The following is a 13,720-nucleotide window of genomic DNA, read 5'->3' on the forward strand; positions in this document are numbered from 1 at the left end:
ATCCCCCACATTGGACATTCAGGCCACCATTTCTTTAGGAGTGGAAAACTAGACTCGAAAAGGGTTTTAGGCAAAACTTGACTGAAATCAAGAATGTTGGTGTATGAGGTTGACAAATTGTTTGTAGCGACTGAAATCAAGAATGTTGGTGTATGAGGTTGGCAAATTGTTTGTAGCAAGTTGCACATAAAAAAGAATAGCTTTAAATGCAATTGAAAAGGAAACAACATAAGTATTTCTAATCAAACCAAATATTACATTTATCTACGAGGGTCAAAATCACAAACTATAAAAATCTAAATAAGTAACAAAATCTAATGTAATAACTGCAAGTTTGTGTGTATGAACATGGTCTAGTGGGTTGAAGAATGAGAAGAAATATACACCAAATTAGCTACCAAATGGTTGTTTCACCAGTCGACCTGATCCACATCTACCTCATACCAAAGAATTCACTCGTGGCAGCAACAACTTTTGAACTTCCCTTAGTTTTATGAACATATGAACTTCATTTCACGTCAGTAATTCTACAATTCTAACCCAACCACCATGAATCCGCCTGGTCATTGCACACATCCCTAACATTAATAAAAAAATCATGAAGCTCTTTGATCTTGGTAACGATATTATCATAGCCAATGCTATGGCAGACACGGGCCCAAACATTATATGACAAGCAATCAGGACATTTCAATGAGGTAGTAACTCGGCCTGAGAACCCTTGTTTCAGTTCTCACTCAGGCCAAGCTCCTTGGGCTGGCATAAGGTCTGAGCAGATTATACTTTTAGAAAAGATGAATCCATTGTGAGAGATGAAAAGTCTTCCCTAACAAACACGAGTTTTAAAGCAGATTCAAACTGTTAACATAACATCAATTTAGCCACTATTTATGTTGGAAATCAATAAATAACTTCAGAAAATTATGTGACTGTGACAGTAACACATGAATTTGCATTACTTATCTCACTTCTCATGCTCAAAGCATTTCTTAATAGTTTTCACGAAAATGACGTGCCACATTGTTAGCAATTGTTTTTCGTGACATATAGTCATATAAAAGTATACCTTATAAATTATTTCTATGGAATGATTTTTGGTTGTCACGGGTCAAACTCTTTATACAACTAATGTGTAATAAGGGTGAGAACTTGAAATGTTGGAAGAAACTTATAATGTTTAAGGAAGTTCTTGGAAAAGAATTTATTTGGGACAGATTAGTTAATTACACTCAACCAAAGCATGATTAACTAATCAATTAATATCATAACAACCAAAAGTTTTGTTTTATGGGTCTCATTTTTATTTTCTCTCTCTTTTCCTCATCTTCCTCAAACTTCAATCTATATCACTCAGCGCAAAAGATTATCCTTAATTAAGTTTGGTGTTTTCTCTTACGTCTATTTTGCTTTCTTTCTGCTCCTTTTATTTCTATCACTGTTCTAGTTTGTATTTGTTATTTAGATCTTAGAATATTATCAATTGAGTTTATTATTAATAAAATTTATCGTTGTATCTTTATATTATCAGTTTATTTAGTTATTTTATCATAGTTTTAATGGTGAATTCCATTACTTTAACGCTTTCGCTACAATCTACGTCAAGAACCTTGAAACCCTCTTCTTAAGTTCCAAACCTTCGAGCAAGGGTTTACGAGATGTTTCGTGGCCAACTGACCACGAAACACTAGATTGAGGGTCCAAACTCTAAAGCAAAAGACTTGGCAACATGGCAGCTGTAGTGTTGCTTTGCTGTGGCGAAAATGGTGATGGTGAAGGTGAGGTGAAGAATAGGGAGGGAAAACTCAATCAAATAAATTTTGGACTAAAAATCAGGATACCCCTATGTCAATTTTAGTTGGGGTAAATTTCGTTTTGGCCCCCGATTTGTGACCAACTCACTGTTTTGGCTCCAAAAAATTCCTAAATGACCCCAAATTTTTTTCAACCTCCCAATTCTACCCCCATGACATTTCTGTCATAATTTTTTTTCTTTTTCTTTGTCCACCTCATCTAACAATTACCACATCACCTCTGTCCACCTCACCCTTCTTCTCCGGCAAAAGGTTGTCGTCCGAAATAAAAAATTCCGGCCGGCCACCTTTACCAAAAAAAAAAAAAAATTCTTCCTTTCTCTCTCTTCTTCTTCCATTCTCTCTCTTCTTCTTCTTCCTTTTCTCTCCTCTTCCTCCTTTCTCTTTCTTCTTTTCCCTCAATCTCTCTCTCTCTCTCTCTAAGCTCCCCTTCGCTGGCAGAAATTCCGGCGAAGGGGACAAAGGCGACAAGGGTTTCCACATCGGAAACCTTTCGTCCATGAGGGTTTCCAGCCTGGAAACCCTTCGTCCATGAGGGTTTCCGGCCTGGAAACCCTTCGTCTTCACAAAGAAAGATTGAGGGAAAAGAAGAGAGAGAAAGGAGGAAGAGGAGAGAGAAAGGAAGAAGAAGAGAATGGAAGAAGAACAAGAGAGAGAAAGGAAGAAATTTTTTTTTGGTAAAAGTGGCCGGCCGAAATTTTTTATTCCAGCCGACAACCTTTCGTCGGAGAAAAAGGGTGAGGTGGACAGAGGTGATGTGGTAATTGTTAGACGAGGTGGACAGAGAAAAAGAAAAAAATAATTACAGAAATGCCTAGGGAGTAAAATTGGGAGGTTGAAAAAAATTTGGGACCATTTAGGAATTTTTTGAGGCCAAAACGAACTGCCGGACACAAAACGGCGAGTTGGTCACAAATCGGGGGCCAAAACGGAATTAACCCTTTTAATTGACAAAGTCTTTACTCCCATGAGACAATTTAGGCCGAAGGTGAAACTTGAGTCAGAAATGGTTCTAGTCGAAACTTGAGTCAAAAATGGTTCTAGGCGAAACTGGAGTCGGAAATGGTTCTAGGCGAAACTTGAGTCGGAAATGGTTCTAGGCGAAACTATCACCGAACATCTGTTAAGGATTGATGGTGAAGATCAAGAATGTTGGTGTATGAGGTTGACAAATTGTTTGTAGCAAGTTGCGCTTCAACAAAAATAGTTTTAAATGCAATTCACAAGAAAACAACACCAGTATTTCTAATCAAACAAAATATTACATTTATCTAAGATGGTCAAAATCACAAACTATAAAAACCTAAATAAGTAACAAAATCTAATTTAATCACTGCAAGTTTGTGTGTATGAACATGGTCGAGTGGGTTGAAGAATGAGAAGAAATATACACCAAATTAGCTACCAAATGGTTGTTTCACCAGCCGACCCAATCCACATCTACGTCGTACCAAAGAATTCACTCGTGGCAGCAACAACTTTTGAACTTCCCTTAATTTTATGAACATATGAACTTTTCACGTCAGTAATTCTACAATTCTAACCCAACCACCATGACTCCGCCTGGACATTGCACACATCCCTGATAGTAATAAACATAACCTGAAGCTCTTTGAACTTGATAACGATATTATCATACAAGTTTGTCTTCTCCGAAAATAACAGTAACAACATTCCAATTGATAATCTTCTGTGTAATCTCCTAAATGAAACTGTCAGGGTAGATTTAACTATCAATATATAATCAATTTAAGAAATTTGTCGAAAAAACAGAAGATACAAATAATCCAGACATTTATACCAACTAAGACAATAACAGATATTCTATCATAGTCAATGCTATGGCAGACACGGGCCCGAACATTATATGACAAGTAATCAGAACATTTCAACGAGGTAGTAACTCGGCCTGAGAACCCTTGTTTCAGTTTTCACTCAGGCCAAGCTGCTCGGGCCGGCACAAGGTCTAAGCATATTATACTTTTAGAAAAGATGAATCCATTATGAGAGATGAAAAGTGTCTTCCCTAACAAAAACGAGTTTTTAAGCAGATTCAAACTGTTAACGTAACATCAGTTTAGCCACTATTTATGTTGGAAATCAATAAATAACTTCAGGATAGTGATTCATGAAGTTCCATCCTAATGTCAGTAGCAAACGTGATCATCCAGATGAATAAAGCAGAACAGAAACACCTATTTGATTCCGAAGGTAAACAAAAACGTAAGAGGTCGGCAGTACAATTCATGACCAGATAATAAATAATCCATCCCTAGACACCCACTTGAAGCAAAGAAAATATTGCTTATACTCTCAGTGGATCATCACCCTCAGATATTGAACTACCTTTATGTGTCAAGAATATGAAATACTAACTCACCCAGAAGAAAGGGACTGAGAGATTAACTTTTCTTTATCGAAGTTATAGGGCCCTGACGACTAAGCTCAATATAAGAATGCCAAGTAAATAACCGAACATTTTGAATATAACCATAGCCCATAAAGGAGAAAACGAAACATACCACGAACGTGAAGTTGGTAACTCACAAGCAATTAGCTTGCTGGTCTTGAACATCCCTTGAATGGTAGAACTCTTTCATCACTTTTAGAGATAAATGCACCAAATACCGTAAATCAGTAAAACGAAAGAAAGAAAAAGAAGTTTAGTCTAAAATCACGAATAAAGGTAGAATATGCAGTCGACCTTCGTTTGAGTGGGTAAGCTGGGGAACAGTCCCAGAATCTGCAAACCTTTTCGACTTTCCCATGTTTTGTTCAAGGCCATGAGCATTCGCAACCAAACCACTCTTCCCCTCTCCTTGTACAACACTCGTGTGTGGCCGAAAAAAACTGCTAGACATCTCCTTCTCACTCATAGTCGGCAGTTTTTCACCTTGTGGACGCCCCATTACATGATTTGTAGGTATTTTTTGTTCTACATTTCTCACACTTAAACCAACCGAATTCTCATTTCTTCTCGCTACAAAATTATGACGAACAAGTGGAGTCCCGTTATCTTTCCCATTTGTTCCGGCATTAACAACTTGATCCTGAAACCGTTTCTGCGCTGCCACAGCAGCGGCAACAGCACTATCTGTTTTAGGCTTCTTCCTACTTTCATCCACAACAGAAACCACAACAGGCCTAGAAAATGTTTCTACCCCGACACTTTCCTTGTCGTTTTTCTCTTTCTCTTTCAATGCTAGTGAAGAAACTCTCTCCAATGCTTCTCTTACTCTTTTCTTAGCTAAAGTAGCTTCCTTTACCCTTTTTTCAGCTTCAACCCTAGCAACAGAAGCTGCTTTATTCATCGAAACAGAAGCAATTTGAGCAGCAGCAAGTAGAACTTTGGCTAAATCTAAATTAATCTCTTGATGATTTTCATTTGGTACTAAAACCCCTTCTCCCCCATCTCTTTTACTCTTACTAGAATCAAAAAATAGATGACTAGGGTTTAAGCAAGTAGGGCAAACATAACGATGAGCAATTTCTTTACTTACACAAGATGGGTGACAAACAGAAGGACATTTTAAACAAATAACACGATTTACAGAAGGAGAGTTAGAACCCTCATAAACTTCAAAACAATTAGGGCAAAATAAACCAGGATGGAGTTTAAGTACACAGGAAGTACAAAGTCGTCGGTAAGTACCTCTAATACTAACAGTATGAAGTAACCATTTTTCCGGTGAATAACAACTACCGCACTCAGAGTGCGTCTTGTCTTGTTTCATCTTATCTCAGCAGCATTAATGAAATGATTGAGATTCAAAGATGGTGTGTGAAATTGAAACCCTAGAAGAAGATTGTACAAATTTTGGTACCTGGGTTAGGGTAAAAGTAAACGCATCGTGTATACATTTGAGTTTGAAGAAGATTAGCTCAGAGAGTAACAAATTCTTCTTCTTCTTCTTCTACCTGATTGATTTTTGGTGTTTTTGCTTTGGGTCTCTGAGAGAGATTTGTCGAGTTGTGGGGGGTTTTTTGAGAGAGAAAGAGAGAGTGAGAAGGAATTAGTGTGAAAATGATGGATCGAGAGGAGTTGATGATAGCGTGAGAGAGATGATTGAAAGAGAGAAACAAGAACAGCTGCTCAATTGTTGAGGAGAGAGAAAAGGATGGATCCGTCTTTCTAATTCGTAATCCGGAACTGGTAAACCTTGGCTCATTTTAGCAGGACCAGGCAATAATACAAAACATTGATTTAGGAAGAAATAATACACAAATACACAAAGATTCATGAATTGAATGAGCATTATATCTAATGATACATAAAATAATTAGTCGTTTACTGACGTTAAGAAGTCAAGAATAGACCAGAAGTCCAACGGGTCAACCCGTCTCAAGACATCAGGAATGCTGGGTTCAAAAAGATTCATCACCTAAGTCCAGAACTGGGAGGTCCGCATGATCAGCTAAGGAGCTCCAGCCCTGTTCCGCTTAAAACACAACCAGGTTTGTCATAGGATTCTCAAGAAGTGTAGGGGGTTCACGTAAGCAATGGCGACGCCTTACACCCTAAACTGGGAATGCAGAAGCACGACGCAAGCTTACCGACATAATTTCGAATCTTCCTAAAGATCTCAGTCGGTTGAAGATCTTAAAGTGTTTAAGTAACTTGGGCTTCAAGAATCTCAAAGGAGGAAACATGTGTTAGAAGAACTATCAACTCAACAGGATATCTACGAATTATCCTAGAACATAAGAACTTCTAATTATCCTAGATACGAGATAAACTCAAAAGGAAAACTCTAACCACGAACGGTAGTATAATTCCTAAACGGTGGTTCACAACCGCCTCATCTATACCGTCTGTCATAGTCGGTCCAAATCGTCCTATAAAAGGACATCACATCGCCTTCTTCAAGGTAACCTGAGTAAGTTCAATACACTCAATCACTCCACAAGGATCAAACAATACTCAATCTTTTAACTACAAAGAGCAATCTAACTGTCTTGAACGTCGGAGAGGTTTCTGAAAGCACCTATTCTATTATGGATTCCTCCCTTTACCTTGGTTTTGAAGGAGATGATCCATAAGAGAAAGGTGATGCCGCTGAACCGACCCAGGATTTAGCGAGTTAAGGGCATTTTTCGCCAACTCGAGCCGCCGGTTTAGCTTTTTGAGGGCTTCAGCGGGGGGGATGGGCCATTGCCTCGTTCATAGTCCGAGTTGTCCCGCCCCCACTTTTGAATGAACAACTCGACGTAGGCCCTTGCATCTTCAAGCATCTAGACGGAATATCCACTATAACAGACGCTGTCATGCATCAAGTTTCGATTCTCTGACTGATAAACGGAAAGCCATTTTTTGACATAATAATGGTCTGATTTGAGTCATATATGTCAACCTTTAAAGGTCATCCTAAAGGTTCTTAAGTCTAACTAATCGACCTTCATATTGCAGAGTTGATGTCCTAACCACACACCAAAAGGCAGTGGACTTTGGCTCTTGACATATCATGACTCGTGATTTTCAAACGCGTCATTAAAAAATGTAAGACTTAGCAAGGAAAAATTATAAACACCATATTGATTTGAGATTGTTTTATAATAATTTAGAGTTTAATGACGACTTATGTGAATGCTTTTTATTTTTACCCCCTAACCATCATCTATTTCTTTCTTCCTTCCTCTCCCTCCTGCTCATCCTCCTTGTCTTTCTCTCCATATCTTGTTGATTCTTCATCTCTCTTTGTTGCTCATTATCTCTCCTTCTCATTTTTTACTCTCTCTCACTCTCAATATATATTTTTCTCTTACTCTCCATCTCAAGATATATTTATATCTTTCTCAGTTCGGCAAAGAGAAATGTTGTCTTCGCCCAAACCCCCTTCGTCTAAGAGAAGTGTTCTCCACATGGATCGGCAAAGGAAACCCATCCTTACGCCAGTACTGTGGAGAGAGAGAAAGGATGAGAAACAATGAGAGACAGAGAGAGACCAAGAGAGAGAAGGAGAGAGAGAGAGAGAAGATGTGGCATCGGTAGTCAGTGGTTGAGACGGTGATGGTGGACGAAAGTTGTGGTGGTGAAGTTGATGAGAAAATGATGATTAGGGGGCATAGTTCAATCAAATAAATTTTGGGCTAAAAACCTTGTCTCCAAAGCTCATCTTAATTGACTAAGTCTTTAGGTTAACATTGTCCGGAAATCATATGCTTTTCCAAACTTAAACCAAGTTCAAAAGAAAACGATATTCCTAACATTGTCACTAATAAAACACATAATAATAAAGATTTTTTCATGGTGAAACATATTAAAGTAAGTTCAATGGGTAATTTGAGTCTGGGTAAGGGTTTCCTTAGTGAAGCAAAAGTTTTTCAGAGATGAAAATCTAACCAAATGATTCTGTATTAGCCTAGTAAAAGAACATAATGCACATCCCACATCCACAGAGGGAGAGAGACGAAAATAACCAAGTAAAAACATTCTTTCTGATTATCAACTGTGTCAATTGGATTTTCAACAATAAAAACTGTGTCAATTGCATATCCCTTAACCTTTTATGATGACCCATAATAAAGATGAAGAAATTCAAACACTTGCAACAATATGCGAACATTACTTTGCCGCAGTTTTCTCACTCAAAGTACATACAACTTAAGATGGACCACAATTCAAGTACTTATTTCAAACAAAATTCTTCGAATACCTGCTAACTACGTCTGTAAACTGAAACCATAAGATAAAATTACACTCCCTGCCCTCTTAATGACTTCAAAACACTGACCTTTTTTGGGCTGGTTGAGGTTCTTTGATAATGGATAAAGAAAGAGCAGGTTGAGTGGGAATATGTTACCAAGTGGTTGCTTAATCTGCAGCCATGAATGGATCAAGTTCCCCAAGATCAGCAACAATAGGTTCCAGTTCTGATGTTTCCTCATCTGGTGGTGCAAAGTAAGTCGGGAATGGAAGCAATGATTTGTCGGGTTTCTTATAAAAAGCATCCCTAATAAATACAAAGTTCCCTTCTGCACCAGGAACCTGCCAAAAAAATGGTGATTTTTAATTAGAATAACCCAGAGAGGTTTCCAAATAGTGTCCTGGAGTTCCTCCAAGCAAATTTGCCTGAACCATATTATGACAGGACATGCAATTCTGAAGTTGAAAGATTTCAAGTGCAACGAAAGGAGTGTGGTTAATCATGTTAGCTTGTGTAGATAAATACCTAGGATGGGGTATAATAATCATACCTGGCCTCTCACCCACATCAGGTTCCGTACTGGGTCTATCTTATAGACCCATACATTCTTAACTGTTCGTTGCTTCCCACCCATACGCCCAGGCATTTTCCTCCCCTTGAAAACCTGTTTAAACAAATAAAAATAAGTACCATTTCCACACCCAGCAATTCAGGTGATCATTTTTGACGACTTAATTGGAACATGATAATGTTCTAGTACTTAGATGCCACAAAGCGGACTACAAAGGAGAGAATGTATCTAAGTATCGGATTTTTTTTTGCCCAAACAAGAGAAAAAGAGATCAATGTAGTCAGGATATTGTCTATGTGCGTGCTTTTGGTTTATCTATACAGTAACAACATCTCTGTGAAGTATTGAACTAATTCCCCAAAATCCAAATCAGCATGCTTTTGGTTTACTTAATCAGAATCTATAATTTGATGGACAATTGACTAGTTCATCAATAGAATCTTGATCAGCGTCTCTCAAAATGATGAGAACATAAAATTGTGCTCTTATATGTAAATCAACTCTACAAATTGCAGGTCGTGGATAAATCAAGTCTGAAGTTCCACTAAAAAGCATTTTTAAATGAAATTGTCATTTACTCAAGACAAAAACAACAACAACCATGCTTTATGGAAGAGAAGAAACTGCTGAATGTATTCTTAAAACATGTTACTTTTTTGACGTTTCTACATAAATTTAAATGTATTACCAACTACAACTTTACGTATTTTACTTATAAAGTGAAGGCAACCCGTACCTTCCCAGGAGCATCCCTTTGACCAGTAGAACCAATACTTCGATGTGACAATGATGCACCATGAGATGCAGGCATTCCAGAAAATCCCCATCTTTTCATCCCACCCTGTGTAAACATTAGGAAATTAATTGGAAGGCAAAAAAATTATATTGAAGAAGAAAACTATGTGCCGAGATCTAACTATTGTCCCCATAACAAAGGTTTTGTCCAATGTTTTCTAACAACAAAAAATAAGCACAGATCTAACTTCTTAGTAATAGTAAGTAAATATAGTCATCAGTCACTACTTCCAAATCCATGATTGTAGTGAAAACTAAAAACACCATTTTAACAATTTCGATAAAAAAGATAAGCCTATCAATCATATCATCGCTGAATCAATCTAATTAAATTTCTACCTAGAAGTTGACTATTACATCACAGAAACCAGCAAAGATATTAAAGATACTTGTTGGCTTGTTTATTTTGGAGAAGGAAAATAAACCAAGCTCCATCCAAGACCCCACTTCAGAGCTCTACCACATGATTGATTCATACGAGGTGTGTTCATATTTCTATCTTCCAAACCGTAACCTATGAACTAAAACCTCATCTACAAATGAACTCAAGACCCCAAGTGCTAGATTGAAAGAGTTAAACTAAAAGTATGATAAGTTAATTCCATGCCATTGCTTTCCTTTATGAGACACATTATAGTTGAACGTATTTAAAACCCTGTATAATCACCATGTTGATGTTTTAGTTTCCTTCTATGCATATACATCTACTTCACTTGAGTAGTTTATACTTCATATTTCAGTGCAATTATCTAGAGCAAAAAACCACGTCGGATTTCCTTGCCAAAATAAATTAAGATCCCAAGTGCTAGTTTGTTCAAAAGACTAAATCCTGAACTTGAATGAAATTATATAACTTTGGGATTCAACCCACTTATAAAGCACTAAAGCATTAGTACGAGTCAGTTTATGATGTCCGAATTCCGTATCGAGCAAAAGTAGCAACACTAAGAACACGAGGTAAAAAAAAATTGAAACTTTTTCTGATTGATTACCTGAAAACCTTTACCCCGTGTGATTCCTGTAACATCAACAAATTGCCCTGGAACAAAATGACGAACAGAAATTTGCGTTCCAACAGGAAGAAGTCCATCTTCAGTGACAGGAAATTCCCTCAATTTTCTCTTCATAGGAACACCTTGAGCTCTAAAATGACCTACTTCTGGTTTAGTTAAATGTTTCTCCTTTTTCTGCCCACACCCAATCTAACCAACAACAATAACATTTTAATCAAAACCCTAAAAAAAAAACAACCCAAAATACAGAAACTGAGATTAAGCTTTCAATCATACCTGTAAGGCTGAAATACCTTCTTTTTCAATAGTTTTAACCTGAGATACAATATTATCATCCAACCAAAGAACAGTAATTGGAACCCTAGCACCCCATTTATCCCAAAGAGCAGACATTCCACATTTAACAGCGATTGCTCCAGTCCTTTTCGAATTCGGCGTCATAACTCGAGTCCTTGCTTCGATGATTCTCGATCCACTACTGCTAATCTCACTATCATCATCTGCGATTAATGCTTCTGCACTGAATGTTCGGAACTTGTTTATCCCAGTTGTTTGTGGTGGTATAGTTGTTCTTGAGTAGATCGAGAGAAGTCTAAGACCAGAAATGAGACCTCTTGATGTTGCAGACATGGCCAATTAGGGCTAGGGTTTTAGTTTGATGGTACTATGTTAGGTTTAAAGAGCATAGAGACGCACTTTCAGATTTTCAGCTTCCGAAATAGGGAAATGGGGAAGAAGGAAGAAGAAAGGGTTTCTGCGAGGGTTTTTACTGGTGGACTAGTATATGGAGGGAAAATCATGATAAGGGGAAATAGAATGTGTAGTAAAGGTGGGGTTTTGGCCCGCGGCCTGGATCCGCCTACGAGCACCCATTTCCGTTAGGGTCCGGGGGTGCCCATTAACTAGGACGGCAGAGCCACGGCCCAGATCCACCCACAGACGTGTCCGTTAGGGTCTGTAGATGTCCGTTAACCAGGACGTGTAGAACCCGTCCGCCTGTGAAGATGGCGACTGCCCACATATTCGCACCAACTGACCGTTACTTTTACCCGTCTATTGATTCGTTACAGCCTATCTGTTATACCTGGCCGAGTATAGTCTGGAGTTCCTGATAGTTTTAGAGAGTATAGGGCGAACACCATAGACGTGATCCCCTTGCTGCTGCAGCTGAAGAAATATCACGGTATAAATATGATCTTGAACCTATTATTGATGCTTTGCTAAACTCTAACGTATATATTAAAGTATAAATCTGCATATTCTCGTCCCAAAATTTGGTGTTTATTTTATTTTACTTTTTTGCTTCCTTGTCCTTGGTATTCCTTGATGTTGCTCCAATGCTCCTGGCGTTGCTGCTATTTTATGTTGGCTTGTTACTTCCTTGAACAATATGAGTTGTTGGATGCTGTTGCACTGCAGTCTGCAATGCTCTAATTTTTTTTGCATTTGATAATTTTGAATTTGTGACTTAGAATGTTTCTTGACAAATGAAGATCATTAGATTTGAATCTTAATAAATGTATTCTGATGATTTTGATACGTATGGTTTGATTTCAACAATTATGTAGATCATTAGATTTGAATCTTGAAATCTACAAAGGTCGATCATTCAATTAGTTGATTTGATTCGCAACATAATGACGAGTCAAGATTTAGAATCTAAACATAAAAACTATGTATCTTAGTCATTATCGAAGTTAATTCAAATTTTGAAATTTATAATAAAATGGTTATCTTTTTTTTGCTTTTGTTTAGATATTATACTAGGACCCGATGCCCGGCAATCGAACCACTGATGCATGTTAAGTCCGACAACTAAAACAGACAGGCCTTTTCACGAGAAAAGACTAAAATGCTTGTCTGTATTGTCAACCTATCCAAGTGGTCAAGTAAAAAATATGTTTGATCCGCCCAAATCAGTGGAATCTCTATCCACAGTTGTTCAGTCTGATTCCTTCCCCTGATGTGAGGTATACATAGAGAAAGTTTGTGAAGGAAGGAGGCGCCTTTAACACTGGATGAAGGCGCCTTTAAAACTTCCCAAAACACTCAAAAAAAAACTAATGGGAAATAATATGGTGGGACTCAAACCTATGCCCTACAACACAATTTTTGTTTTTGCAATATGGCCTGCAACAGAAGCAACTAACTACCGCACTTGGCCAACGGTTGAGTTGCGACATACTTTTGCAGTTATTTCAATTTTACTTATTTTTTTGGGTTATCTCCCTAATGGCCCCCTACTTTACAAGAAATACCCATATGATCCCCTTCCGTTACAACACCGTCACTCTCTCTCTTCCATCATGTTTTCTCTCTCTGCCAACTCACGCCACATCATCTGTTACGCCACCTCATCACCTTCTCCGGCAGAGGTCGCCGACCGTCCAAATTTCCGGCCGGCGACCTTCAAACTAAAAAAAAAAAAATTTCTCCCTTCCTCTCTCTCTCTCTAAAATTACTCCGGCGAAGGGCCTTCGCCGGAGTAATTTTAGAGAGAGAGAGAGGAAAAAAAAATTTAGTTTGAAGGTGATGAGGTGGCGTAACAGATGATATGGCGTGAGTTGGCAGAGAGAGAAACACATGATGGAGGAAAGAGAGTGACGGTGTTATAATGGAAGGGAGCCATATGGGTATTTTTCGTAAAGTAAGGGGGCAGGCGGGAAGCTGGTCACAAAGTTGGGGGCCATTAGGAAAATAACCCTTTTTTTTGTTGAAAGTATTTCAATTTTACCTAAGAAGGACCTTGAAATTTCCAGACATTTTTAATTCGGAGTCGTGGGGGCACGTGCCCCCATTGCCCCTAGTCTTACGTGGATCCGCCCTTGATTGGGGATGAGTTAAGAATCCGTGACGTTCTCCACGACCTTATCTCGTCACCACTTC

General features: G+C 38.2%; 2 protein-coding genes across 3 annotated transcripts; both read right to left on the reverse strand.

The window, feature by feature from the left end:
• Positions 1-235: 235 nt before the first annotated feature.
• LOC147559686 (uncharacterized) lies at positions 236-6,042 on the reverse strand. Of its 2 annotated transcripts, XR_015234648.1 has the most exons (4): positions 4,516-6,042; positions 4,334-4,413; positions 3,102-3,523; positions 236-286 (listed from the first exon to the last, which is right to left on the reverse strand). XR_015234648.1 is itself a non-coding variant. In XM_086661585.1 (3 exons), exons 1-2 carry the CDS (start codon positions 5,543-5,545, stop codon positions 4,355-4,357), a joined length of 1,089 nt encoding a protein of 362 aa, XP_086517711.1. In that variant the 5' UTR covers positions 5,546-6,042; the 3' UTR covers positions 3,034-3,523; positions 4,334-4,354. The 2 variants fall into 2 exon arrangements, 1 of the variants encoding a protein (XP_086517711.1); XM_086661585.1 differs by lacking the exon at positions 236-286 and having other exon boundaries at positions 3,034-3,523.
• A 2,182-nt stretch (positions 6,043-8,224) lies between these two features.
• Positions 8,225-11,620, reverse strand: RPL3P (ribosomal protein L3 plastid). The gene is made up of 5 exons (XM_086661593.1): positions 11,111-11,620; positions 10,814-11,023; positions 9,763-9,867; positions 9,006-9,119; positions 8,225-8,796 (listed from the first exon to the last, which is right to left on the reverse strand). Exons 1-5 carry the CDS (start codon positions 11,462-11,464, stop codon positions 8,623-8,625), a joined length of 957 nt encoding a protein of 318 aa, XP_086517719.1. The 5' UTR covers positions 11,465-11,620; the 3' UTR covers positions 8,225-8,622.
• Positions 11,621-13,720: the final 2,100 nt, after the last annotated feature.

The sequence above is a fragment of the Eschscholzia californica genome, unplaced genomic scaffold, assembly GCF_041429995.1.
Source record: "Eschscholzia californica isolate CP2 unplaced genomic scaffold, dmEscCali1.0.p SCAF_2, whole genome shotgun sequence".
Classification (NCBI taxonomy): domain Eukaryota; kingdom Viridiplantae; phylum Streptophyta; class Magnoliopsida; order Ranunculales; family Papaveraceae; genus Eschscholzia; species Eschscholzia californica.